Source organism: Penicillium hordei (genome assembly GCF_028827395.1).
Source record: "Penicillium hordei strain IBT 12815 chromosome Unknown utg000006l_segment0_segment0, whole genome shotgun sequence".
Lineage (NCBI taxonomy): Eukaryota > Fungi > Ascomycota > Eurotiomycetes > Eurotiales > Aspergillaceae > Penicillium > Penicillium hordei.
The window spans coordinates 2,023,913-2,051,799 of NW_026623147.1; the positions used below are offsets into that span (position 1 = coordinate 2,023,913).

General features: G+C 46.3%; 9 protein-coding genes across 9 annotated transcripts; 5 read left to right on the forward strand and 4 right to left on the reverse strand.

Moving 5' to 3' along the window:
* Positions 1 to 2,485: 2,485 nt before the first annotated feature.
* On the forward strand, positions 2,486 to 2,839 carry N7537_011433 (uncharacterized protein; the record flags this gene model as incomplete). Its single annotated transcript, XM_056902487.1, has 1 exon — positions 2,486 to 2,839. The coding sequence occupies one exon, from the start codon at positions 2,486 to 2,488 to the stop codon at positions 2,837 to 2,839; it is 354 nt and encodes a 117-aa protein (XP_056747774.1).
* A 1,442-nt stretch (positions 2,840 to 4,281) lies between these two features.
* N7537_011434 (uncharacterized protein) lies at positions 4,282 to 4,894 on the forward strand (the record flags this gene model as incomplete). The annotated part of the gene is made up of 3 exons (XM_056902488.1): positions 4,282 to 4,315; positions 4,362 to 4,628; positions 4,704 to 4,894. The coding sequence occupies 3 exons, from the start codon at positions 4,282 to 4,284 to the stop codon at positions 4,892 to 4,894; spliced, it is 492 nt and encodes a 163-aa protein (XP_056747775.1).
* Positions 4,895 to 5,432: 538 nt separating this feature from the next.
* On the forward strand, positions 5,433 to 5,922 carry N7537_011435 (uncharacterized protein; the record flags this gene model as incomplete). Its single annotated transcript, XM_056902489.1, is given in 2 exon segments — positions 5,433 to 5,531; positions 5,551 to 5,922. Coding segments are annotated over 2 exon segments (471 nt in total), but the record flags the coding sequence as incomplete, so codon positions are not given.
* A 4,491-nt stretch (positions 5,923 to 10,413) lies between these two features.
* Positions 10,414 to 11,343, reverse strand: N7537_011436 (BTB/POZ domain-containing protein; the record flags this gene model as incomplete). The annotated part of the gene is made up of 4 exons (XM_056902490.1): positions 10,414 to 10,553; positions 10,619 to 10,635; positions 10,697 to 10,813; positions 10,871 to 11,343. The coding sequence occupies 4 exons, from the start codon at positions 11,341 to 11,343 to the stop codon at positions 10,414 to 10,416; spliced, it is 747 nt and encodes a 248-aa protein (XP_056747777.1).
* Positions 11,344 to 14,001: 2,658 nt separating this feature from the next.
* On the forward strand, positions 14,002 to 19,209 carry N7537_011437 (NACHT nucleoside triphosphatase; the record flags this gene model as incomplete). The annotated part of the gene is made up of 4 exons (XM_056902491.1): positions 14,002 to 15,025; positions 15,115 to 15,958; positions 16,014 to 16,645; positions 16,715 to 19,209. The coding sequence occupies 4 exons, from the start codon at positions 14,002 to 14,004 to the stop codon at positions 19,207 to 19,209; spliced, it is 4,995 nt and encodes a 1,664-aa protein (XP_056747778.1).
* Positions 19,210 to 20,076: 867 nt separating this feature from the next.
* N7537_011438 (uncharacterized protein) lies at positions 20,077 to 22,094 on the reverse strand (the record flags this gene model as incomplete). Its single annotated transcript, XM_056902492.1, has 2 exons — positions 20,077 to 21,453; positions 21,507 to 22,094. 2 exons carry the CDS (start codon positions 22,092 to 22,094, stop codon positions 20,077 to 20,079), a joined length of 1,965 nt encoding a protein of 654 aa, XP_056747779.1.
* A 1,424-nt stretch (positions 22,095 to 23,518) lies between these two features.
* On the forward strand, positions 23,519 to 23,980 carry N7537_011439 (uncharacterized protein; the record flags this gene model as incomplete). The annotated part of the gene is made up of 1 exon (XM_056902493.1): positions 23,519 to 23,980. The coding sequence occupies one exon, from the start codon at positions 23,519 to 23,521 to the stop codon at positions 23,978 to 23,980; it is 462 nt and encodes a 153-aa protein (XP_056747780.1).
* A 1,201-nt stretch (positions 23,981 to 25,181) lies between these two features.
* Positions 25,182 to 25,747, reverse strand: N7537_011440 (uncharacterized protein; the record flags this gene model as incomplete). The annotated part of the gene is made up of 2 exons (XM_056902494.1): positions 25,182 to 25,481; positions 25,532 to 25,747. 2 exons carry the CDS (start codon positions 25,745 to 25,747, stop codon positions 25,182 to 25,184), a joined length of 516 nt encoding a protein of 171 aa, XP_056747781.1.
* Positions 25,748 to 27,325: 1,578 nt separating this feature from the next.
* Positions 27,326 to 27,754, reverse strand: N7537_011441 (ankyrin repeat domain-containing protein; the record flags this gene model as incomplete). The annotated part of the gene is made up of 1 exon (XM_056902495.1): positions 27,326 to 27,754. One exon carries the CDS (start codon positions 27,752 to 27,754, stop codon positions 27,326 to 27,328), a length of 429 nt encoding a protein of 142 aa, XP_056747782.1.
* Positions 27,755 to 27,887: the final 133 nt, after the last annotated feature.

Sequence of the window (27,887 nt, forward strand, 5' to 3'; positions counted from 1 at the left end):
GGGCTACGATTGCTCAGCTACTTAAACAACTGGAGCAAATCCGAGACCAAGATCTGCCATCCCAACTGAAAGCCGACTTAGATACCTTGGGAGTCCAGTCAAGTCTACTTGTTGTGTCCAACCGGGATAAGTATAGGGAGCCTATAGCAAATAATTCACCAAATAGAGCTCGGCCAGATAATTCATCAGGTGGAGCTCGGCCAGGAGGCCAACAGCAATCCGTTTCGAATAGGGAAGTGCCATCGTCCCAGCCCACACCTACCCAGTCGGCTCCACAAGGTTTACCGAGACATGCACCATACGGCTATGCTGGGGACAATGCGGCCGCTTGGCACCGGAGTGCCGATCAACCGGAGTCAAGTCAAATAGGACTATCCTCATTGAATCAAAGCCAATATGCCATGATACCGCAATATTATCCTCAACAAACAGCCAATCAGGCAGTGGGTCCAAATCAGTTACCACCTGCAGCTATGGATCGGTATTATGTACCCAATACCAGTGTGCCTCCATACCAACAAAGTGTCCTCCCTTCGACAGACAATGCCAGACACTCTTCAAACCGGTCGAGCGACATAGAGCCTGGCAATGGTTCATGGATGACGGAGGACTTTGACTGGTTTAAATAAAATCTCTCGTCATTGCCGGGTTATGATAGTTGTGCCTTCTTCTTTCGAATTTCGTGAGCTAAGCTCGATCCTCCCGAAATTAGAATCAAATACCTCATACTGTAAGAGATCATCGTAGCCCGGAGGCGTGGATGAGCTTCTTTGGTTAGTATTAGTCCCTGACTGAAGTATACTTTAGGAGCCACCAGATGTACCCAAGTTGTATACGTCTCCTTTAGCCTTCGCTGGGGTCTTGCAAAGCTTTACAGCGGGCTCGCTGTAAACAATGGAAGCCTAGCCGGCCAAACTTACTTGTTAGTTTGGCCCTACTTAGCTTAGGAAGCGTAGGAAATTAGCCTTACCCCCCAAACGTCTGATTAATAAACACAGCAGCATATAAGATTCATAGTTCGAAAAAAAATTCCGTTTACAGTATGGATAGTACATTCTTAGGACCAGTTCGTTACAGTGATGTTTGAAATCTGTTGTGATACTCGGCGAGTGCAAACCAGGTACCAAGCAGACTCATCGTCATTGATTCCTCTGCAATTTATACGACGAACCAAGTTAATTGTCAATCAACTTGGATCTCTCAGTTTATAAGGTCCTGAATACCCTTGCGAAAAACGATGGACAGAATGAGGCATGAGAGTGAATTGTGAGAAAGGGTTGGATTGTCGGGCTTTGATTGGAGGAAAAGCAGCATAACAATTTGTATATAGAAATTTTTTACTTATTATGACTAACTGCGAATGCGCCGCAGAACGATGTCGAGTTCCACCAAACCTGTGTGGCTCTTATCGAATTCAACGCGACTACTATTTACAAGCTGGCCACTGCATATCCATGACTCAATTGCCACCGAGACTACCGACTCCAGGGCGTATCCCATCTACTTCACCTTGAACCACGTGCCCACCAGCGCAGCTTGGTGACATTTATCTTCCAGTGTATGTAGCTGGGTTCCTCAAGTCTCCGAATTTCAAATAAATGAGTGACCTTTCCGGCTTTCAAAATAACATGGTATTAAGCATTCACCGGATGAATATTCCACCGGGGGTAAACTTGGAATGGTCTACTCCGTACGTTGGGATAAATCAGGATATGTGTGCACTTTACATCCTAGTTTCTTAAAAAAGGTTATGCTAGCTAGTTAATAACTAATAAAATTGCCCGTGGAGGTTGTGGTCACATCAAGCGCGCTAAAATTAAATATATGATTGGCTTCTATTTCGTTCAACGACTATTAAGTGGATTAGTGCCGGCCTAGGCCCCTAAATGAATAGCCGGTCGACCCTTGTCTCCAGGTCTTGCCACTAGCGATAACGAGCGGGGAAGTGACCGGGATTTTGGGACTCGAGAGAATGGAAGGAGGGGTAGCAGATAGCAAAGGGGAATTTTTCGATACAAATAGGCCGGTAGTTTGTGACTCATGCTAGAAAATATCCCATCACTTCCTTTTTTAAAAAAAATAGTTTAAATCTTTTTGAAATTACTTAGGTATAATGAAGCAACTTCATCTGACCCGGAACGCGGCATTGCTATTGACTGAACTCAGGCACCTCATTGGAGAAGAGCGAATTGTGAGAACAATTCTTTACTGAACGTATTCTTTATCCTTACTTCTACCATCACAGAAACGCTTTTTCCGGCGCCATGAAGAGTGCGAGAGAAAGTGCCAAATTGCTAGGGATATCATGGTTCAGTTAATCAACATATTGGAGATAATTCAATGTCAGAGCAACATAGAATCCAGACTCATTGTCCAGTTGAAGGCATTGGGTATGAAATCGCCACTGCTGGACCCAGTCGATGGAGCAGATGGGGGACATTATTGCGTTCCGAATGTATTGAATAGCGAGGGGGCATCCTCCGCTATGTGCAACCCGCAGATCCCGTCCCATACCTGGCAACAGATTCAAGGATTTGATGATACTCCGCCGCAGGTGGTACTAGCCCATCACACATCCACCCAAACCCAGCCAGTTGGACCACCACACATGCCGCAGCTGAGGATCGACTCCCCGATGGAATCGAGGGTAGCTAGCGTATTGAACGAAAACCAGATGTACATGTATCCATCTATACAGCAAAAGGCTAGAATCGTGCCTACACCACAGGGAGCCCAAGCAGTTCCATCCCAGCCAAACGTCAATTTTGAGGAGCCTCTATCAACTGAATTAGACCTCAGCGTTGAGCCATGGAGTATGCACGAAAGCCTCAAGTGGTAGAGATTAATCTTATTTGTTTATACGCTACCTCATTATGCTTCCAAGTTTTCTCTTTTCCTGATTTAATTTTGCAAGGGCGGACCGTGGTAGATTCGTCCTCTAAGCAATGTGCGCAGGTTGTTGCGGCGATTTATGTTCTGAGAATGTGCGAAGTTTGGTTGATGAAGACTCTGAATCTCCAAAGTCTCTATTACTTTGCCATAAGCACTTCATATTGGATTTATGGTGCGGGTTGAAGAGGCGAAAGTCGGATAGGAGTAGCGCATGGATGCATTTTCTCTCGCTGAATTGGCCACCATTGTCTTCGCAACTCCTGAACAAGAATAACCCCATTAGAAGATTCAAACTAGGGTAATTTCAGGGACTGGACTTACATGTCTTCTATTTCCTTACACGATTAAACTCCTCATATTCTTACTGGCGGGTAATGAGAAGGTATTTTCGAGATGCCGTTATCGTTGTCTGTTACACTCCAGGTATACTAACTTGTTGCCCTTTCTATCCTTAACAGCGAGGGTGATTGGCCCGTCGGTGGTCTCTACCATACAGCCCTTGCATATGGTGGGGGTTGTTGTGCAGCTGTTGCCGTTGGCGTTGCATTTCTTAAAGAGCAAAATATATGAAATAACTGGATGATGAATAGTGCTTGTTTCGTTTGGTTTATTTGGTCATTGCAAGGTATTTATGACGATAGAGTGATAAAGCAAAAAGCCCTATTGGTATATCTATCTGACCCACACCCACAGGGTTCTTGATAAACATGCCAGGGTTCACTTGGCTACTAGTCCGTTAGAGTAACGGTCATCAACTAGTACTGTTCAAGTTTCCGACCTTTGTACCCCTAAGCGCCAGCTGACGTTAACCTGGCGGATGTTGCTACTGCACGTAAGCTGGACAAGGGTATGGTTAAACTGATTGATCTAATGCTGCAAGTAGTCACGTCAATTCCAATGGTGGAAGGTACAGAGGAGCTCCGCTCGCTCAATTTGTTCCCTACTTAATAATAAATACTGAGTGAACAGGGGCCTTCGTCCTTCCAATACGTTATTCCATTCGCATATTTGGACTCACGTTGGCTAACTAGCTGGTGCTCGACTGGTCAGAATGTTGACCACAGTAATAGCGATACGTTGGCATGAGCAGTTAGGAAATGCAAACTGCTACCTTGCTGGCACATACCATGGACTTTCTCGCAGAACTGCTGAAGTTCAGCGTTAACCTACTTCAGATCACCGAAGGCAGGGCTGCAGTGTGCTGGGAAGGGATGTAGAAAACGTGTGCTACCCGTTTCCGTGAGTCGCATATCGCAGTTCTGTCACCCGCATTAGACTGTTAATAAAAGCAATCATCCAGCACTATTATAAACTGCGAGAAACCGTCAGTCTATGCTCGTTACGATGACATCTTCTATCCATCGTGAAGCAATCTCGCAAAGTCAAAAGATGGCCCAGCGCAACGGTATGGCATTAGCAGGTGGTAGGTTAATGCTACAAGACTCAGACTGGCTGACGCAATTACCTAGGAACGGATCTAAAGCAATTTGACGAACAGATGCAACCTATGGATATTGGTCAAGACGATCTTGATGCTGATGAAGACTCCACATGGGATCAAATGAAATACTCTGAGGAAGCTGAAGACCAAATAGACATATGGGAATATATATGGGACATGGGAGATAGGACCAACAGGGCATCCTCATTATGTTCATCAAGCTCAGTTGTGTTTCTGAGGACGGAAGAGGATCCAAGAGAGATGGGAGGGCATATGTCCAAGATGAATACTGATGGTAAGTCCAATATATATTTGACACAAATTTGGATTAAACCGAATCTGCTTGGTCGAGACTGACAAATCATTGCAGACAAAGCGGAATTAAGGCTTGATGGTCTTCCTTGGCTTTTGAAGCAACTACAGATACAGCGTAGTGGGCAAAATGGCGATTCAGACTCTGAAGAAACAATGGAATTAGAAACGAGCAAGGTTGACATGCCTCAACAGGGTTCGTTGGGGGAAGAAGTTCTAACCAATCTGGAAGGGCCCGCGGCAGTGTGAAAGACCTAAGAAATGACGAATGAATTGACAATTTCTCTTTGTAGTAGCATAATACAGACGCGTTCGAAATTAGTTTTCTACACATTCTTTAATTCTTTGCTGAACTATGTTTTGCATTATGCCATGCCTTTTATGGCTAGATTACCCCTGACCCACATTTCCGGCAGTATCTTATTACGGTAATAAGCAATGGTATAAAAATAGCTGTTGTAACATGGTTATATGGGCTATGTCCATCTAGAATCTCTCAGTTGCAAACAAACCGATAGACTAGTTGGCAGGAGATTGGGTTGGTTGTCTGGCCACTTGCACGACTCATCTAATATACGTAAATACATTACTGGTGGGGTGGAAATTTTCTTTACAACCGACTTATCCGCCCTATGAAATGCTGGTTTCATGGAGTCCCACCCTCTGTTGAACCCTGGATGACCAAGATGTGCTGTTTTGATTTACTAGGAAAATAAGGATGATGATTTATCACTTCTATCCCAACCGTGATGAATCTCTAGCTCATGACCCCGATCCCTCGGACTAGGACTCGCAATCCACTGAACAGAGGGTGTTCACTCTTGAAGGCCATAGTGGTCCCATTAGGCCGATTGCCTGGTCGATAGATGGAAGCCTGCTCGCATCAGTGTCTAATAATAAGACAGTCAGTATCTGTAGTCCGGGCTCCTGGTCAGTGTGTGTTGCCTCTTCATATCAACTCCCCTGACTTCCTTCAATTCGATAAGGTCAATTCTGATCATCTACGCACGAGGACGGGTACGCTTGATATAGGTTCAATTGCTTCTGTCACATTTATGCCTCATCGCATTATTTTATCGCCCAAACAATATGGATATGGCTTGAGTCATGACCTTTCCTGGATAACCTACAATGAAGTAAACCTCCTGTGGTTACCCACTGAGTTTAGACCACAAGGTTCTTCTCGATTTGCTATGTCAGCAACAAATTTGGCGACCGGCTGCTCATCAGGTCACGTCATATTTCTCACCCTCAGAGAAAGGGGCCCTGTTGAGTAGCCTTTATAATACCTCAAATTATACAGCCCTTTAGGTTTCGTTATTAATAGCTTTTACGATTCTGTATATATATTTCTAAAACTTAGGCCTATGTAATCTTTTTGTTACGTACAGCCAACTAGTCCCAGCTATGTTAGATAGAATAGGGAAGATACTTCTCTTATCGTCCTGCAGACTTCCAACCTCAACGATCTGTCTCTCAACCTTACCGTTGCCTAACCGATCTATCTGTCATCCAGATCACGTGCAACACCCATTACCCAGGTTGCCCTAGGTTATCAGGAAAAGAGAACCCCCAATCTGCTTATTGAGTAAGAGTATAATCCGAACTGATCAGGACCCACCGGCAGAGGTTTTCCGGTACATGTGGTAAACTAGGCGGACCAAGCTCTCAAAGCTACGAACGCTATGGGACCTTAGAGATCTAACGTTTTGTACGGCATGTGAATCAGTTATAACGAAAATAATCATCCCACCAGTACAGACGCGCTCGAAATCAGTTTCACCAATTTGTTCTCTTTGATTACTTTACAAACCTCTATTTTTATTGACGCTAAGCCTAATGTGACTAGAGCATATTAATTCTCCTTTTCCTATTTGACAGTCATAAATCAGCCAGGCCAGATGTAGGCTTAAGTGGGTCTGGCCAAGATTCAAGAAAGAATCATAGAGATTAAAATGGTGAAACTGATTTCGAGCGGACCTGTATCATCTCTGCGGATGCCTTTGCTCGTCCACGGTTTTGATGAGTGAACGTGGTTGACGGAAGGAGAGTTGAGAGGTGGCCAGACGACGACCGAATTTCCTGCCAACTATTCTGTTTGGTTTGTTTGCATGTGAGTCGTTCTATAGGGAATTCAAAATGTAATTTCAAATTTTCGATATACGGATACAGAGGGTTTATCACTAGGAACTAGATCTCGGGACTAGCTGGAGGTTCAAGGCAAACTCCTCTCCGAACATAAAGGGCGACTCTGCTCCTGACCATTGAGGAAATTCTTTCCATTCCCCCGAAGGCAAACAAACAAAAATACTCGACTATCTGAACAATTCAAGAAGATTCTACGAAGGTTTGTCAGGCCTTCGAATAGCACCTCTGGGAAGACTGTCATCATAGCGGCGAATTTCCACCTTGATATAATCGGGAGGAGGGATTTCTTTGAGCCTTTCTTGTAAAATGGCCGGCTTTCTGCTATAAGACAAAACGGTTCGAAGTGTTTTGGGGAGGCTCGTGTAGTCACGGCCGAAAAAAGAGAAAGTTGGCTCCCTTTCAAACGACAAGACACCCAGACGAATCATTGAAGGGGGAAATATGACATCAGCAGACAGGTCGGACTCGTGTGCTGTGAAGTTTTTCAGAGAGCTGAAAGCCCCAAGTGAGGGTGCTCCGAGAACTTCACTCTTAGAAGCAATGCAACTATCTTCAATGTTTAAAGTGAGCTCACAAAGATTCCGTCTGGATGGGTAAAGAGCTTCGACGATTGCCGCCAATTTTGACTTGCGGCTTAAGGGTAAGTGGTGCCATAAATCAACACCTTGGAGTTTGACAGTCACTAGATTTTTGAACCGTTTCAAAAGCCTGAGTATACTCTCGTGGTTTAATTGACATTTGCCAATCTCCACATCTTGCAGTTCGTCTGAGCGCCATTCGATGCCCAAGTGGCCACTAAAACCTCGAATAAAAGTAAACCGATTGAGACTGAAGATTGTTTGAAACACCTTCTGCACATTTAGATCCTCTCCGAAATCGCAAAAACCACAACTCTCGAGGAGTTTAGCCGTGCTTGAATGAATTGGAATTGATAAAGAGCGAAGGTTTGTAGCCCGAGACAAAATAGGACGGAGGCGCTTTGCAAGCTTTTCCACATCCTCTAGCTGTCCTAATTCAATATCAATATGGTCGATTCCCCACCCAGGGGAAGGATTCTCTAAAGCCTTTGCAAGTTTGGCTAATCGTTCCCACAGACCTCGTTGGCTGTATAGGTCCGAGATAAAAACTTTGGGTATAAGCGGCTGCACCCGATTTTGGAATGTGGTCGATACGGCACAAAGTTTTATAAGGGAGTCACGACTCAGATAACGGCAGATTATGTATAATAGCTCGAGTGGCAAGAGTTGAATCATATTCTTGACCGATGAAGACTATTGAATATAATATATCAGCCACGTCAGACAAAGGTGGTGTTGTGACTACTTACTGAGCTTCTCTGTCTTTTTTTCTCCTTAGACCCTCCTTGATTCTCACTTAGGCGTTTTTGGCGTCGGGTTTGCATTATATAGGTATTGGGGGGGTGAGGTGACGAAGATTTTCAGAGGTAGGGTAATGATATATAAGTACTAATGTCAAAAATGCACTAAAGGGGGTGGCTAAGTCAGCCTGATCCCTGCCGTCAGCTACAGTAAGTTCAGCCATTAAATAACTACGTGCTCGAAATCAGTTTCACCTCCTTTCTCTCTTTAATTCTTTCTTGAACTCTATTTTGCGTGACGCCATCCCTTATATAGTTAGTCTACCCCTGGCTCACGTTCTTGGCAGTACCTCAGTACAGTAATAGATAATAGCCCAAAAATAGCTGTCGTGTTACGAGTGTCTAGGCTCTGCCCGGTCTAGAGCAACTCACGTGCAAACCTACTATTGGAATCAGCCATAAGCACATATATGTAACTTGTAGATAATTAAGAAATCATTCATGAGATACATAGTGAGCATTTCAGATGACATTCAGCGCGCCTCCTCTTAAGCTATCTTTTGATCCTTGAGTTTCTTCGCAGCCACCTGCTGTGCCTTTGCGTGGGCTTTCTTTTTATCCTTAAGTCTTTCGCAGCCGCCTGCTGTGCCTTTGCGCGGGCTCTCTTTTTATCCTTGAGCTTCCTCATGGCCTCCAACTGTGCCTTTGTGCGGGATTTCCTTTGTTCTTTGACATTACCCCCTGCTTTGAACTTTCGGTGGGCTGTTCAGCTTTGGTAATTTCAGCTGAAATCATGACTGAAGTAGCCACTGCTGTTTCCTTTGTTGCATTTTTCTCATTCCACATTTTGTCAAGAAGTAAGCATAACAGGTCAAATAATATCAATATGGGTAACCAGCTCATAATGAGCAGGAATACCATTAGTAGTAAAACACCATGAGTAGGTTTGATGAAGGCAACCTAGATAATATCATAAGTGATACAAAGTCTGGAATAGCGAACCTTATGTCATTCGAGTCGTTCAAACTTCTCAGTAGAATAGACGTGCTGTTCTGAGAAGGCCAACGGGCTCTTCAATTTCATTTTGTCCTTGCTGTGTCCTACTTGTCTCCACTTCATCTCGCAAGGCCTTGATCCGAATTGTTCCACCCATTTGTCACTTCTGTCATTCGGCCATAGCTCATATAGAAATTCATTACTTTCCTTGATCGTAGGATGCGCTATATTGATTCTCTGAACAGCGTTTTGATGGAGTAAGCCCCGAACTATGGGCTCTTCAATGAGTTGGTAATAAGATAGACCCAACGGATGAAATCGCTCTGGTGGTGGAGGTGAAAGCAGCGTAACCTTTTCACCTTGGGCTATGCGCCAAGCAAAGATCGCGGAAGCACCATGGACATAGTTACTCCATTGCCGAGAGTTCTTTCTCAATCTCAAGCAATCTGGGTGTTTCACATCTATGAGCCGCCCCATTGCTGTGGTTAAAGTCTGAAGTCGATGCTTGTCAGCCCATTCTTGGACTTTTTCGCGAGTGATTCTACTCCAAAGTACTTGGCCATTTGGAATCCAGTCATTTGTTTGAAACTGTTCAAGAATTTGGGCCGCTTCCTGGATAGATAGGTATTGTCTCAATATTCTGACAAGAGGCGCTTGAGCTGACTGTTGGTCCGAAAGCGATTGAATTAACTTTCACAATCCATCAGCCCGGTTGAAAAGGAAATGAAAGAACGCAAACCCCTTTCCCTTCTTCAGGGGTTGGAAAGTTTGCCAGAAGAGATAGTAGTATAATACTGATACTATTCTGTACGCGCCGGACGGACTCGGGAAGGTCTGCCTTGTCACCTAAGCAAGATTTAGCAACGTCATGACTTTGGCTGCCTTTTGTCTAGATCCATGGGTTTCATCTTCTGCAAGAACTACGGTGGCGATTCATGGGTTGTCGAAGACCTCGCATAGAACATGGACGGTAGTATATATCAAATGATCATCCTGACGTAGAAGCCAATCTTCTTGACTCGAAGGCTATATTTATATTAGCCCAGAGAGAGCAATACTCTTTTCGCCCGCCCTGACTAGAATCGGATGCACAAAACAAGCTTTATAATACATTTCTATAACCCTTGGATGGAAACATTCTGATCAAATTGATAAGCCCTGGTTAATATGTTAACTGTAATATTGATGTTACAAGACATTTCATCTTACTGTACCTGACTCAGCCAAATAATGACTAGTTAGCGTGTTTCAGAAAAGGTGAAGCTGATTTCGATCGCGCCTGTACCATCACTAATAATGCCTGGATTTACGAGCTATTCTCCTCAATGAGACGAATTACGTTGTCGTTGATATAATTTTGTTCGGCCTCTTCATCAGTGTCATACCATCCACCGAGCTCTGGGCACCAATGTGATACTTCTTCGATTTCAGAAAAGGGCTCGCTTTCTATTAAACCACTCAGCTGAACATGTCTGGCTGTATACTATGAGCGAGATATCAAAGTCGCATACCATTGTCAATCTGGAACCTGGAAATCAGGCTCAGACAAAGAAACCTCTGAGTGGTGCTCATAGATAGTGCTTACATACTGGCCGGCCACACAAGCCTGCATATCAAAGACTGTCCGTTTTTTCACCACCAGCAACCTCAACATTGGTTCCTCGTCATAAACTGCATCGGCATCTCCTCTTGCTTTCATGCACTGCCTACCGCATGCTCCAGGTTGTCCCCTGTGCACATATATCCCCCGAGGGCACACATACACCCTTTTAGTTCCCCATTCAGGGTAGTACTCCACGCTTGTATCCGTGGACAGTGTTGTAGGACATGGAGTTCCTTCATCTTCTTCGATGAAACACTCCACAGATAGCGCATAGAGATACTTTTTGTTTTCAAGCCATTCTTGGAGTCGAGCAATTTGGAAATACTTTGCCTCTTCAAGAAGGGCTAGATACAACGCGTGGTCATGTCCTTTGCTGATATCGTAAAATATCGGAAGCACCCTACGCCGAAGATAACGTAGGATATGTTCAAATAGAGTCGGATCTGCATCAATGAAGTAAGAACCGTCGGTCAGTGCATCGTCCCACCGCCCAGACAACAGGGAGGCGAAGAAGTTGCTCTCAGGTACTAGTGTTTGAAGAGTAGTGACAAATCGGCGCTCCCCCACCTGCAGAGTTATCTGTCTGGCTTGGGTGCGAGGTGGATTTTGGGCCGTGCCTTCATCGTTGGACATGTTGAAGAAAGTTATTGAACCTTGATTCAGCAATTGATAAACAAATGCCATGCAAAGACTGCAACGACTGCAACAGTCGTTCCACCGTTGCTTAAATAGTGATTGACGGACCACGAAAGATAAATCGCCAAAAGAGCAATGCCATCATCATGAAGTAATACACAAAATGACGCAATGAATACTGTATAACCTAACGGAGTGTAAATAACTCTTGAGAGACTGTTGTAAAATGCGTGCAGATTGACCCGGATCGCCATAAATGCAAAGTGGAGGCTCTCAGAAGCGATATATATATCCCTTGTCGGTATCCAATTTTCTACCGTTCGAATTATCGGCCTTTTATTAATCCGTTACCGAGGCTCTTGACCGCTCAACCTCCTACCAAAGTCATATAAAGAGGCACGATTTATCAAGTGACGCTAGGAAGCAAAGATTGGTCGTTTTGGTTCGGGCCTCCTCAATTCGTCGAAAACACAATAGGCCTAGTTTTCTCCATTGGGGGATTTTGCTGTCAATATTGGAGTGGTGACTCGGGTAGTATCAATCGTATGATTATTTCCGTTATATTACATAGTGCCTCATCATGTGACTTGAGGTTACAATACGTTTCGATACTCTGAAATGACCTAAACCGAACACAGACTAGCGTGTTTCATCATAAAGTTTGGGAAAGAACCGAAGAGTATAAAGTGGTGAAACTGATTTCGAGCGCGTCTGTAGTCCTTTTTGTTCCCATTTTTGGTGGTTTACAGGGACGCCATGCCTCCTAGGAGTGATTGACTCTATCGTAACTGCGGGATCCTTGGGATCTTTGGAGCAAACATCCTTGCTTGCTATGATATTGAGATTTTACATTTTAGAAGTATTGTACCATTGATGTAAGCTCCAATGTCCCTCTCACCGCCAGGTTGGACGTGGTGATAGAAATGCATGGGATGGACAGTCTACAGACTGTATTTACTACAAAATTGAGTGGAAGGTTAAGTTGAACAACCGAGTTTGGGTGAAAGATACGAAACAAGACTTGACACTGCGTCCCAGCTCTTACTGGGAAGAGATAAAACGGACTCTAGTAAAATTATACGACGGAAGATAGCCCGCACCCGGCAGGTGAGACTTGATGATACTGTTATGGTATTATCGGTCAACTCCCAACGGAATATTGATAAACATTTCGAGGGTAATAGTGTTGATTGGCAGGATGTGGAGAAACAGCTACTAGTGTGAACCCGTCTTTTTCATCGCGGCAAGACGACCCGGCTTCAGATAGCTATCAACTATATAGATGACAGCGTGTCGCTTCCTTCCAGCACTGACAAGAGAGGAAGATCATCCGTGACTAAGCGAATGCTCGCCGAACGAGACCCTCAGATTGACGCCGAGCATGCCTCTGGCCATGACTCAGTATGGAGAGATGTATACCCTATCATGCGATGCCCTGGGCCTCCGTGCCGCCATGAAGGGCAATATTGCTGGCAAGACCCAGAGGGCAAGAAGCATTATATATTAAGGACGCAACATTTAAAGGAGCTCAGACATGTGGAGGAGGGAGGACTTCTCGGTACCCATGATGATGTTCCCGACACCTTTCGTCAGCAGCTTTATGAGGATGAACATAAGTGACTCGAAAAGAAAAAAAGCTCGAATAACTCTTCAAACCATTCTACGTGTCCTCCGATCAACATCAACAACAATATTCTACAGGCGGAGTCATCGCAAATGCCATTGTCTACTTTGCCTGTCCATGACGCTGTGCTCGCCAAGCCTGACTCTATTGAACCAATCACGGTCCACGGCTTCCTTGACGGGATCAATATACGGAATGGGAGCAATAAAGCATACGATTTGACCCTTGAGAACTGTCTCGACGTCATGCAGATTTATGAAGACCAAGACCCAAGCTTCTTCGTTACACACGGTGTGAAGATAGGAGCTGCTCGAAGGTTTGTAGGTGATATCGGCCTCCGGGTGAAAACTGGTGGAGAAATCAATTACAGTACGTCCCATAACTGGTGTCACCACCTACACTCTTCGATTGTTTCTCGAACCCTTATGCCAAGATATACTATACCCGGTTGGGAATAGTCCCGGAATATCAGTATTCCAGTAATAGTACCTATACAGTATCGTACCCTCAAGGATACATGACTTTACGAATCGGCTTGTATGGAAAAGCTGGAACTTTCCATTGGCATGCAAACAAGTCAAACATAACAAGGTTGGAAGATAATCTGGAAAAGTGTCTTCCCTTCGCGACGACGTCTCAGCCATTCCCTTATGCTTCGCCACAAGAACACAGCCCCGTTGGGCCGTCACTCTTCCGTCCTTGTTCTGGACAAGTCAGTTACATGCAGGCAGCAAGATGGCCTGGCAATGTGGGAGGTAATCTCTTGGCATTGACCACGCCCAATCATGTCGCCCAGCCAGCTAGAGACCTCCGCATGCAAGCGCCCAGTTCAAGGCCTCACGAGGACCTGTTGATTTTACCTGACCTCGTCCTTTTCAGCTTTCCACTGTCCTTCTACAGTGGGATGCAAATCCGTCTAGAGGGTGTTAGGCCATAGCGACTGTCCTGCATAGCAACGAAGAAGGTTGCGACCTTTGACGGACAGTGATACACCCGGCTATCTGGCAGTTTCGTGCGCTTCCTTTCGCATCATGGCATCCCCGAGCACCCTAGATAGCCCCGACTACTATGAAATTGCCTGGATCGCTGCTCTTCACATCGAGAGGGCCGCTGCAGAAGCGATGTTAGATGAGGAACATGCAGCTCCAACCGGCTTCACTAGACACCAAACCGACGCGAACGTTTACACGTGGGGTCGAGTGGGAGATCATAACATTGTCATCGCCTCCCTAGCTTCTGGAGTCTACGGAACCACCTCGGCTGCGACCACGGCCTCGAGCCTGCTTGCCTCTTTGCCATCCATTCGTATTGGTCTTTTGGTCGGCATAGGCGGTGGCATTGCTCGACCGGACGAGGATCACGATATCCGGCTAGGTGATGTTGTCGTGAGCCAGCCCTCTGGGACAATGGGCGGGGTTTGCCAGTATGACTTGATCAAGGCAAAGTCTGGTGACAAGCGTGAGCGCAAAGGCTTCCTCGGACGGCCTCCGACGGTCCTCCTCAATGCGCTTAGCAGAATCCAGGCCTACCACGAACGGAAGGACTCCAAGGTTCCCTGCTTCCTTCAAGAAATGCTAGAGAAGAACCCGAAGATGGGCAAGAGATCCAAGCAAAATCCTGGATATATTCACCAGGGCTTCGAAAACGATCGCCTCTTCAAAGCTTCATGCGACCACACCCCCAGCCCGGACTGTCGGGACTGCGACACGGCTGATGAAGTTCAACGCGATACTCGAGATCATATAGATCCCAATATCCACTATGGGACGATCGCATCCGGCAACACACTCGTTAAAGACGCTACTGCTCGCGATCGTGTTGTTGATGACATCGGCGAGGATTGTATCTGCTTTGAGATGGAAGCGGCCGGCCTGATGAACCACTTTCCCTGTCTTGTGATCCGAGGGATCTGCGACTACGCCGATGCTCATAAGAACGATCGATGGCAACGCTATGCCTCGGCGACCGCCGCTGCGTATACCAAGGAGCTTCTGGCGTACGTGCCAGCTTCAGAGGTCAAAGAAACCAAGAGGGCACTGGAAGTGCTTCAGTTAGGTTAGTTCTTGTTTCGATTACTAGCTTGATTAGCAAATATACAAGATCGTATTACATTTGAAATTTGTATATGTCCTGATTGCGAGCAGTTCAACGACAGATTGATAGCGTGCAGCAGACGACATTTGCAACTAAAGCTGCAACTGATTCTATCGGGTCTGGTCTTCGCACCGATAGGATCAGGCGCTGGCTATGTCCCCCGGATCCGTCTACAAATGTCAACCACGCAAGGACGCTCCGCCATGAGGGGACAGGCGCGTGGCTCCTAGAAAACCCCGTCTTCAAGTCGTGGTACTCAGGGACACGTCGACATTTGTGGCTGCATGGGCTTGCGGGATGTGGGAAGACGGTCCTCAGTACGACCGTGCTTGATCATCTCGCGAATGGAAACGATGGTCTAATCCTTAGCTTTTTCTTTGACTTCAGCGACTCCACAAAGCAGACATGGGATGGCATGCTACGGTCGCTCGCTTTCCAACTTTACCAAGGCGGGGTCGGCTCTGCTACTTATCTTGATGCTCTATTTGAAGCACACCAGATTGGCAGCGGCCAACCTACGACAGAAGCACTCTCGGATATTGTTTGCAAGATGCTCGCAGCCCAGAGAAAGGTGTCTATCGTTCTAGACGCATTGGATGAATCAAAAACAAGGGATGATGTCATCCTGTGGATCAAGGAGGTAATATCTAGGCCGGATTTGTTCCACACCCAGTTACTTTGTACCAGTCGACCCGAGTCCGAGTTTCAAAGTTATATTCCCCCTTTAATAGGACAGGAAAACTGCCTACCACTTGAGAAGCCGGCTGTCAACTCTGATATCAGATCGTGGGTAACAGCACAGCTTTCTCAACGACGAGATTTTGCAGAGAAGCCTTTGTCCGAGAATATTCTTGAAAGGATCCGGACGAAGGTTGGCGACGGGGCCGACGGGATGTGAGATATTACTACATGGGTCAATATGCTTATGGTTTACTGACACCCTCCTTAGGTTCAGGTGGGCGTTCTGTCAATTGGACAGCCTGGCTCGATGTCGTCACGAGGCAGCTATGGAGAAGGCTCTCGTATCCTTGCCGCTAAATCTTAATGAAACATATCGGCGCATGATTGCAAGCATACCGACAGAGCTAAAAAGTGACGCGATACGCCTACTACAATTCCTAGTGCACTCTAAGCGACCTATCACGCTAGCCGAGGCTAGAGAAGTAATAGCAACGCAGATCGAGATTGAGCCGCGAGGGTTTGACATCAAGCGTCGACTATTTTGCGAGATTGATATTATAGATTACTGTCCCAGCTTAGTGACAGTCGTTCACGCCACTAGGAAAGAGCTACATCTTGCCCACTTTTCCGTCAAAGAGTACCTTCTCGGTAAGAATGAATTCGAGATCACGACTGCCAGTATTTCAATCATAAGGACATGCTTGACTTATCTTACGGATATTACGGGTAGCAACAGAGAGATTGAACGTGATTTTCCGATGGCAGGGTGTGCGGCGGAACTTTTCGCAAGCCATGGTTCGTCGGCCCAGGCTTCCGAAGATGTAGTTTGGATGACAGTCAGATTCCTAGAAAAGGAAGCAACATTCCAACGTTGGGCTCGTCTGTATCAGGCTCATAGGAGTTCGTACAGTAATCCTGGTCCTCCGCGAGGATCCAGGCTCTACTATGCTTGATGTATTGGGCTCGCAGCGTCAGCACGAGAGCTTATTGGTAAAGGAGAGGATGTCAACACGCAGGGTGGCTACTACGGCAACGCTCTCCAAGCCGCCTCCTACAAATGCGATCAAGAGATTGTGAAACTTCTCTTAGACAAAGGAGCCGATGTCAACGCGCAGGGTGGCTACTACGGCAACGCTCTCCAAGCCGCCTCCTTCAAATGCGATCAAGAGATTGTGAAACTTCTCTTAGACAAAGGAGCCGATGTCAACGCGCAGGGTGGCCGCTACGGCGACGCTCTCCAGGCCGCCTCCTTCGAAGGCGACCAAGAGATTGTCAAACTTCTCTTATACAAAGGAGCGGATGTCAACGCGCAGGGTGGCCACTACGGCAACGCTCTCCAGGCCGCCTCATGGAGAGGCGATCAAGAAATAGTCAAACTGCTCTTGGACAAGGGAGCGGATGCCAACGCGCGGGGCGGCGAATTCGGCAACGCCCTCCAGGCCGCCTCAAACAAAGGTCATCAAATGGTCGTTACACTACTATTAGACAAGGGAGCGGATGTCAACGCGCGGGGCGGCTACTACGGCAACGCTCTCCAGGCCGCTTCAGAGAGAGGCCATCAAAAGGTTGTCACACTACTCTTGGACAAGGGAGCGGATGTTAACACGCAGGGCGGCGGCTACTGCAACGCTCTCCAGGCCGCCTCGGCATGGGGCCACCAAGGGACTATCACGCTACTCTTAGACAGGGGAGCGGACGTCAACGCAGAGGGCGGCTTTTACGGCAACGCTCTCCACTCCGCCTCCTTAGAAGGCCATGAAGAGACTGTCACACTACTCTTAGACAGGGGAGCGGATATCAACGCGCCGGGTGGCCGCTCCGGCAACGCTCTCCAGGCCGCTTCAGTGAGAGGCCATCAAGATATTGTCACACTACTCTTGGACAAGGGAGCGGATGTCAACACGGAGGGCGGTGAGTACGGCAACGCTCTTCAGGGCGCCTCAAACAACGGCCATCAAATGGTCGTTACACTACTATTAGACAAGGGAGCGGATATCAACGCGCCGGGTGGCCGCTACGGCAACGCTCTCCAGGCCGCTTCAGAGAGAGGCCATCAAGATATTGTCACAATACTCTTGGACAAGGGAGCGGATGTTAACACGCAGGGCGGCTGCTACGGCAACGCTCTCCAGGCCGCCTCCTTCGAAGGCGACCAAGAGATTGTCAAACTTCTCGCAGACAAAGGAGCAGATGTCAACGCGCAGGGTGGCTACTTCGGCAACGCTCTCCAGTCCGCCTCCTTAAAAGGTCATGAAGAGATTGTCAAAATTCTCTTAGACAAAGGAGCGGATGTCAACGCGCAGGGTGGCGAGTACGGCAATGCTCTCCAGTCCGCCTCCTTACAAGGCCATGAAGAGATTGTCACACTACTCTTAGATAAGGGAGCGGATATCAACGCGCCAGGTGGCCGCTACGGCGACGCTCTCCAGGCCGCCTCCTTAAAGGGCGATCAAGAGATTGTCAAACTTCTCTTAGACAATGGAGCGGATGTCAACGCGCAGGGTGGCCACTACGGCGACGCTCTCCAGGCCGCCTCCTTCGAAGGCGACCAAGAAATAGTAAAACTTCTCTTATACAATGGAGCGGATGTCAACGCGCAGGGTGGGCGCTTCGGCAACGCTCTCCAGGCCGCCTCTGAGAGAGGCCATGAAGAGATTGTCAAACTTCTCTTAGACAAAGGAGCGGATGTCAACGCGCAGGGTGGGCGCTTCGGCAACGCTCTCCAGGCCGCCTCGTTATGGGGCCATCAAGAGACTATCACGCTACTTTTAGACGGGGGAGCGGATGTCAACGCGCAGGGTGGCGAGTATGGCAACGCTCTCCAGGCCGGCTCCTTAAAAGGCCATAAAGAGATTGTCAAACTTCTCTTGGACAATGGAGCGGATATCAACGCGCAGGCTGCCAACTACGGCAACGCTCTCCAGGCCGCCTCATGGAGAGGCGATCAAGAAACAGTCAAACTTCTCGTAGACAAAGGAGCGGATGTCAACGCGCAGGGTGGCCGCTTCGGCAACGCTCTCCAGGCCGCCTCCTTAAAGGGCGATCAAGAGATTGTCAAACTTCTCTTAGACGAAGGAGCGGATGTCAACACGCAGGGTGGCTACTTCGGCAACGCTCTTCAGGCCGCCTCATTGAGAGGCGATCAACAGATTGTCAAACTTTTCTTATACAAGGGAGCCGATGTCAACGTGCAGGGTGGCTACTACGGCAACGCTCTCCAGGCCGCCTCAGGAAACGGCCATCAACAGATTGTTAAACTTCTCTTAGACAACGCAGCGAATATCAACGCGCAGGGCGGCAAATACGGCAACGCTCTTCAGGCCGCCGTGGTTGAAGGCCACCAAGACATTACTGATATGCTCCAAAGAAGGAGCGGTATGGCACTGTCTTCAAAGCGGTCCAACTCTAGGACACCAACCAACCCGGCGAAACCTCGTTTGATGGAATTTGAACTTTCCGATTAAGTTCTATAATTCGTCCAGTAGCCTACATTATGGTGTCCGCCCTTTGAGTAGCGTCAGGCCTGCCTCATCAATCTTCTTCGCGGATTCGAAGTGGCCAGCGAAAATCATGACAACCCGCCAAAACCTGATGCGTCTTGGCAGCGGGTTATATTTAGCTCAGATCGCATGACAACTCCACATTTATATAAAATAAATACCTTTTTTGAGCCGTAACAAGCGCTCTCTGCCCGCCTACCACTGCCGGCGTAGGAGAAAATAGAGTGATTGTATTAGATCGGTATTGATACCTTTGAGCAGTAGCAGCAGCACACTGAGAGTGGTGCTAGTGCTGGGCAAGGCGGTGCAGGTGGATAATCTCGTTCTTTAAAGCCCTTTAGTAAGCGCTATCCTACTGCGGCCACTGGTGATTAATTAGATATTCGCGCGCACCGAGGGACGATGATTTTCGAATTGGGGTATCGAGGTATCAGCCGTATCGAGACTACAAGTGGATACACCCACGTGCGCCCTGGTTATTCTGTGTCCGAAACAATACAGGCCCCACTCACAGGGATAGCCCGGAAAAACTATAAATATAGACTAGGTGCCTTGGCAATCAGGGTTCGAGAAACAATCGAAGAGTGTAGGTGGTGACACCAGTTACGGGACGTACTGTACCTCGAATACTTGTAATTAGAAGTCATGAATAGAGGACAGTACAATGGCCTTATTTCTGCTTGGTTTCACACTAGCCCCTCCTACTAGTATAATCCAAATCGAGTATCGGATATGTCTAAGATGAGTATAATATTCCGCAATGAATCACGCTTTTGAGAAGTAGATAATAATTTTGTACTGAATATTCAGAAACGAACATTTAGTCTTACTCTAAATACTGTCTTCGGTTCCTAGAGGGCCCTTTAATTTCTTGAATTGTCCAGATTGGTCAGTGCCAAAGTCAAGAGAGTTTTGAGTTCGCTTCGTGATTCTGCGCATAATCTCATATTTTGCCTCCGCTGATGGGTAGCCAGGGCCCACTACTTTGGTATCCTCTCTAACGTTTCGTGACCTCTCCTCCAAAAGCGGAGTGACACATGAGTCTGCTGGGTCTGAATTAGATTCTGGTGTCTTGCAACTTTCGAGATATTGTGCAGCTAAAATACTGTCCATGGAAACGACAGTTGCAAGAGATTTCCGATCCTCAAGTATGCTTATGTGAGGAGTAGTTTGTTCATCCTGACCAACACCAATCTCAATGTCAACTGAATTTGGCGACTTAGCACTATCATATAAATCAATAGATTTAGGAAGTTTTGATCCCGACAATGATGTCTTCATCGATTCTCCCAGTACTTCATCATCTGGAAACTCGACCACAACGCCACCGGTGGCTATAATCGGGCTACTTAGGTGGGAGTTGTGTAGTGGCGGAAATCCAAATATTGCATCTTTCTTGTACCTTGCCACCATCGGCAAATAGGCTTTCTGGGCTGTAGAAGAGAAGATGGCCGACCTTTGCCTTTGCGGGATGCGTTGGCGCGGACATGCGCACACTATCGCGTCTTCATGGAAGAGGAGTCTATGTACCTCCGAAAGGCAGTCTACGGAATGCAGAATGGCAATATATTCCACTGACGAGCCATAAAATTGTGAAAAGGCATGACTATGCCCGTCGTCCCATAGAACCTGGATCGAAGAGTCCTCATTTTCAACAACTCTCACATGCCGAGGCATATCGTGAAGCTTCTGCTGGACCATTTGTGGGGATAGATAAAGAGACTTATTTGGCTTTGACTCACCGTAAATGATCCACTCCACGGAAGGGTTAATTAATCCCACTGCACGATGGTAAATTTCATGAACAATGTGCTCACAAAAGAAGGAATCGCTCTCGATTTGAGGGCTCAATCGCACTGGACAGTCACTATCAAGATGCGCTCTCTCAGTATACAGCCACTTTTCATGGATATATAGTGTGTTTTTGTTCTTGGAAAAGGCGATATCGGTTTCTTCATCCCCGGCACGCACATAAAGCACAGTAACATTTCTAGTAATAGAAGTCGCCACGAGCAAAGCCCGAAGGGCTCGGTCGAATTCCTGTGCAAACCGCATACTAGGTATCTGGATTACTTCAAATTCTTCTAATCGTCGCTGTAGCTCTTCATCAGGTGTGAGAATCAAGTTATGCTTTCGTAGTATTCTCCACAAAACTAGCGAGAGAGTCTGTGGCTGGAGTTTGAGATATTTCGTGATTGTCTCTAGGCTCTTGAGTTGGTGTTAGAATCTTATAAGTATGCTCTATATTGGGTAGCACTCACTTTGCGTCCGCTGTTCTCGTAATGATAGAATCCGGCGGTCTTTTGGGAGTCTTCTTTCAGTTTCGCCCAAATAATTCTTGCCACAATTTCCGTCACCAAGTCTTCAGCATTTTGGACGTCCATTCGTGTGGGATGATTTCGGAGAAAATCAATATAAAGTAAGAGAGCGCCTTCATTGCCTTTTCGGATGGCACTTTCCCAAATCTCGGCAATTAATTTTGACCTCCTCTCAGGTTCAATCAATCGACCAGAGCTCCAACCAGGGCTTTCAGTAGCAAGGTTGTAGCCGACATGAAGGCCACTCCCATTATTCTCACCTGGGCTGAATTCGATTCCTTTGAAATAGAGATGTCCGGCAAATCTCTCGTCTAGGATTAAGTCGCCCTTAAGAGTACGAATAAGGCCTATTGGGGGATTGACATCAATAGTAGCCCGCATCCAGCTCCAGAAGATGTCTCTTGTCAGTCTGCTCTCATCACGACTATTGTGCTTGCCTCCTTTTGTGATGAATACAGAAACATCCTTCCAGATCTTGGCTGTCAGCTGATGGGAGATACGACACTGTAGGTCTCTCTCAAGGCGCACCATGAGACGTTTGATTTTCCCCTTGCTCGCCGGTGTGACCTGGCAATAGAAATTATGGTTGAGCTTGCCCCTGAATCCAAAGTTCCAATAGGAGTTGTTTGAGCATATCTTTACATTGAAATCCTCACGACATAAAGCGAGAGCTGCCACTTTGAGCCCTTTGCCATAAGCTCCTGATAAACGATCATCATTGTTCTTTGTCGTATACCCTATTTCTAAACACCTTGAATCAAGCCTTGCATTAAAGTTAGTCAGTTCGACGCTTCCTTCCGATTTCTTAAATCGGATATATCCAGCCAGTTCTTCATATATTAGCGAAGCATGTCCATTATTTGCCTTTGGAACTAAAACAAGAATGGCCTCATCTGTCTCTGTCACATGAGGGCAGAACCCAAGGAGAGAGATTCCATGGACCTGAAGAATAGAATCTTTCCTGCAAGAACCGGTAAGTAAATATCACATTTAGTGATTCTCATAGATTTATGAACCAATTTTGATAAAGCTCTTTGAAAGCATCGTACGAAGTACAATTCGGCGCGTATAATCGGGTGAAACCAATTGGTTGGATTGACGGATCCAGAACACCGGTGCTATCAGTAGGAGTTTTCTGTTGTGTATCCATCTCAATTATTCCAAAGTTTGATGAAGTAAAGTATGAATTTGATGAAAAAGGTTATTAGGAGGACTTCTTTGGTTTGGCTTACCCTTTATATATGAATTAATCAAGACATTTGTAGTAAGTAACTGGTGGCATGTGACCAGTAAGGCTCAAACTGAATCCAGCCTATAACCTATCCCCGGATAAAGAAATTGACCCAGCGTTGCGGTGGGTGTTCTATACGCAACTAAAATTTTCTTTCTCAACATCAGCACTGTGTTGTTTATGTCGAGCCTTTTGGTAGAATCAACGTGCGCCATCGATAAAAGAAATTCCATTTGATGGACCAAGTGTATTGTTACCGAAAATGGAGCCGAACATATTCTTAGGTTTAGGATAAGACTGTTGACCTTAGGCTTTTGATGGGGATGTATGAACTGGTGATGTCTTCATCTAATCATAACCAGTAGCGTTATTTGTTGCACTAAAAATCAGTTATGAAGCTTTAAACTATTTGGATAAGAAAGGTCGTGTTTAAGATGTTTGTCTTGGAACTGGGTTCGGTAAAAGAAAGATGCCGAGGGTTTAATTACATCAGAATAGAAGATGCCTTGGATAATATCTCAGAAAATAAAGTGGTCGGTCTTTTCTCCTGCATTCCCTAATGTGGTCCCAAGGTCCGTCTCAAGAAAGGATAGACGGCTGTCACACATGAGTATACAAATATCCAAGTTGGAGACACCGCAAACTATACTTATTGTCGCTTTCTGGCCTTGATTTGATGCTACAGAATCTTCATCTCCACCAATCTTAATTCACGCAGATTGCTATGGATACAGAACCCCTCTGCCGCGTTCCAGTTGCGCTGAATAGCATTCGAGAGCTCTCGGAAGAGGAAAATAGCATCAATATTCAATTGACTGATGACGAAGATGAATCGTCGTGTTCAGAAACCGAGTCTGACAAAGCATTCGTTGTCCCGGATAATATCCAATTAGTGAATCCGGAACATGATTCTGATTATGAACCTCCTGATTGCGATTACGAGCAATCCACGCAGACTTTCGACGAAAGCGAGGTCAGTGATCCATTGAAGCCTAAAGATATATCATTAATATCAACCAAGGATGGTACCCTCAATCCAGAGATATTGGATAGAAGAAAGGTTTACCGACGACGACACTCAGTTACTCAATATCAGATCAAGATATGGGTCGATGGAGAACACATCGGATTTTTGTTTGACTGGATGCGAGCTTTTCAGGAAGCGGATAATGAGAGCACAACTTAGGCAAATGAACCCAAATCTGTGGAATGTTGATAACTTGAATATCACAGGATAGTTTTAGTAGTGTTGGAGGACCCGCGTCGTTCATGATATTGTGTTGTACCTCACGCAGCTGCAGCTCCACATCAATATAACCATGAAGAAAGAAAGAGCCACAGGCCAACAAAGCGAGAGCTCTCTTGATATCCGGGGTTGTCGATAACATCTGATATTCGCCAGGCTACAGATTAAAGACTATGCCTGTCTTAGTAAGCTGATAACTTATTGTATATTGTATTAATAATTGTATATTATTGCCTGCTTTTAGAAAGCGCGAAATAATTAGTACAATGAATCCAATACAACAACGTTAATCTGGGCAATCTTTGCCTTGGTCGCTAATATGGTAACTGTAAATATATCCCGTATAACCGCTACGGATTCCCCCTTTCGTCATTCATCCAGAAGCAGTTGCTCATTGGAACAAATATCTTATGAGTCACTAGCATAGCATAAATCGCTGTGTGCAGACCGTACGCACTAACTGGTATATAGAAACCCTACGCTATGGAGTGGCATACCCTAAGTCATCAGAATGATCTTACGGCGGCACGCTGCTTAGCCTGTGACATACAGGATGATTCGAAAACAGATTACCCCTCAGACACGTACGTTTTCTTTCACAGTGGCACACCCTAATCGCGCCAAGCTACAATTGGTCATATAAAATTTTCACACGAAACTTGAACTGCTACCCAACTGTTCAGACCACGAAATGGTCTCTAGGTCTACATGTACGGAGACAGTGGTACAGTATGTATGGATGAATGGATGGATGTGGTGATTACGCTAATCCTTTCCCTTTGGGCTATATGCAGTCTATCACTATGATGAATGTAAGCATTGCAAAAGGTGGCCACGCATGGAACGGAAGTATAATATTTGCTATGTGTTGCATTGTGTGTACGACAGAACCTTTCTGTCAGAATATGAGGGGAATCTCTTAGGACGAGCCTGACCTTCCAATTCTTCTCCCAGCATAATGATACGCTGAAGATTAGTTATATCCTCAGGGGTTGACGATGGTTTGAAAGGGTATGTTACTAAGCATCAAGATCATTGGTAAAGGTACATGTACGAATAACCGCTCAAAATATCCAAATCGGCAGTGAGAATAATGTACTGCACGAGGCTTTCCAGATAGGAACGCAGGTGTTTACATGTACTAGATTCCCACACTTGCGATGAATGATAGTAGACCACGGAAGTTCCAATTCAGTGGAGCATCCTGACTAAGTCTCACCGCTGCGCCCAAAGCGCCTTGGTCTTCCAAGGGTCTATGCTGGTTGCTGGTTGCTTCTCGCATGCAGCGTTTAGAGGTCTCTTGCGCCTCACAAGAAGCAGCGAGACCTTCATCTTGCTGTTGCGCTTGACGAGAAATTATGGGCTTGCTACTTTCTTTCGCTGTCCACTTGGCAATGTAATCTGCAGGGGTTTTCCGGGTAATAGGCAAGCCCTGGATCCTCTGGAAAGATATGTGAGCGGTGAAACGCAGTTCTTAATCCTGTCACATACAGCACCGATCTCCTTTGGCCACACTGCATCTTCCTCAGTAGTAAAGGTATAGATTCGCCTGCTTGGCATTCGCATTGCCATCCATATGTCAATTTTATAACGGCCATTAAACTCCGTCAATCTCTTGAAGAGATTGTGCCGTCGTTTCCGTATTAGTTCTTGTTCCCTCCGACGGTTCAATAGTGGTAGTGTTGTTTTGACGTGCTGTCTCGACATTTTAGTGATGCATAAGTCGGTGTCGAATTGCATTCGACTTGCAAGTTCTTATACTTCAGTTCCATTGCTGGAAATCCAGGCCAAGGAGGCAATATGCGAGTGATGGCTGGAGACCATTCTTGCAAAAGGTAGCTTAGAACACATATGATACGTAAGCACTTCCATCCATTCAAGCGTTCATTCAACGTGGTGATGATGTCTTAGCCAGAACAACCCCGTTTATCTGTCTCTGATACATTTTTGGCTAGTTTTCCCGCCCATGAATGCAAATAGATTAGTTACCTAAAATTTCCTGCTGCAGGCCAAAACACAGCGGCCAGTCGCCGCTGAACGAGAATTAAGTGTACTAGATCCGAATTCCTCTCGTTGAACTTATTGGGGTGAGTTAGCGTTTGAATGTAAGCGGGCCATAAACTAACACCAGGCTTTGTTGAACTCTCTTGTGCTTGTTTCTGAACTGGAGTATATAAAAGAAGGACAGATTAATTTGATGTTCATGGATAGTAGATAGTTGACTTGTGGCAGTTCAATGTTCAACACGGTCAGTTCAAGGCACGGTCCAACTTGAACGCAGTTGGCGAAATCATAGGGTTGGACTCGAACCTGGAGATGGTCCATGCTTTGGGAAACAGGTCAACAGAAAGCGGAACAGGTAAATTTCATTTTGAATTTCACAATACCATTTCTTAACTCGAAGAGTGTGGTGACCGGTATTGATGCCTTGATACGAACACTTTTCGCCAAGGCCAATTGCGGCTCCAGGTTTGCTCCAGGTTGGCTCCAGGTTGGCTCCAGGTTGGCTCCAGGTTGGCTCCAGGTTGGCTCCAGGTTGGCTCCAGGTTTGCTCCAGGTTGGCTCCAGGTTGGCTCCAGGTTGGCTCCAGGTTTGCTCCTGATCTGCTACTGCGACAAAGCTCAGGCAAGATATCCCTTGATGCCAGCAGGCAATATGATATGAATTTTTCGCCTGATAACACAGAAAGAGGCTTTCTCGAACCCTGTTACTAACTACTTATCAGCTGTTAGAGCTCCCTCGCCTCCTCCATAAATCCTTTTTCACCCTCTTGAGACATGAACACATGTAACTTTGAAATACTGAAACCCGACCAAGAATCCACATACTCGATATACCCTACATCTTTTAGTAGTATAAATAAGCCTTAGTCCAGTCATTAACACTCGATACTTGAATGCCCCAATTATCTGTTCTTGCAGTGATTGCATTTACCACAGTGTCGGCGTATCTCCTGATCTCGCGGTTCCTTCCCCTTACAGGGTATTTTGAAACAGGGAAGCTCGCCCCCTTTGACGGGGAGAAATGGAGAAAACGCCACTTTATAGATTGAAGCATGCCAGTAGATCTGCGATATCTCCTAAGCTAACCCCAGGAGTGGTGGAATCTCCCCATGAAACCTCAATCAACCAGAAATTGCCTTCCTCCCTCAAAGTCACCAGTGTGCCTATTCTCAAAGGCAGATCATCTCTCTGAGAGCAAGGACTATAGCACAACTACCTAGGGAGAGAAAACCAATCAAGATATCGGGGTAGTGAAAAGTTTTAGTTGAATATTAATGTGGGATCATGTTGAAACCTTAGGCCTCTTGGAAGGGGGAGGTTGGGAGGTCGACTGATCAGCAAACTGATGTCCCTGGAGAAGTTTCACTATATGGTGGTATCCTCCCCGACGAGCAGCCTGGAGGGCATTTCCGTCCTCTCCACCCTGGGCGTTGACATCGGCTCCTCGCTCTAGCAGCATCTGTGCGATCTTATCGTGTCCTCCAGAACAAGCAGCCTGGAGGGCATTTCCGTAAAGTCCGCCCTGGGCGTTGACATTGGCTCCTCGCTCTAGCAGAAGTTCCACGATCCTATCATGTCCATTTGATGAAGCCCACATGACCGGGTATGATTTTGTACCATCAGGTCTATTGACATCACTTTTATCCACACTAAGTATAGCATGTACCTCCTGTTCATGGCCATTCAAAGCTGCTAGATGTAGCGCACTCATTACAGGAGTTCCTTCATGTGGTCTGACTGCCTTCCAAAAAATGGGAAACCACATTGAGAACGGTTTCCCGTTTATGTCGTATAATCGATGCACTCGGTCGGTTTCCTTTTGGATTGAAGTCAAAGCCATGTTT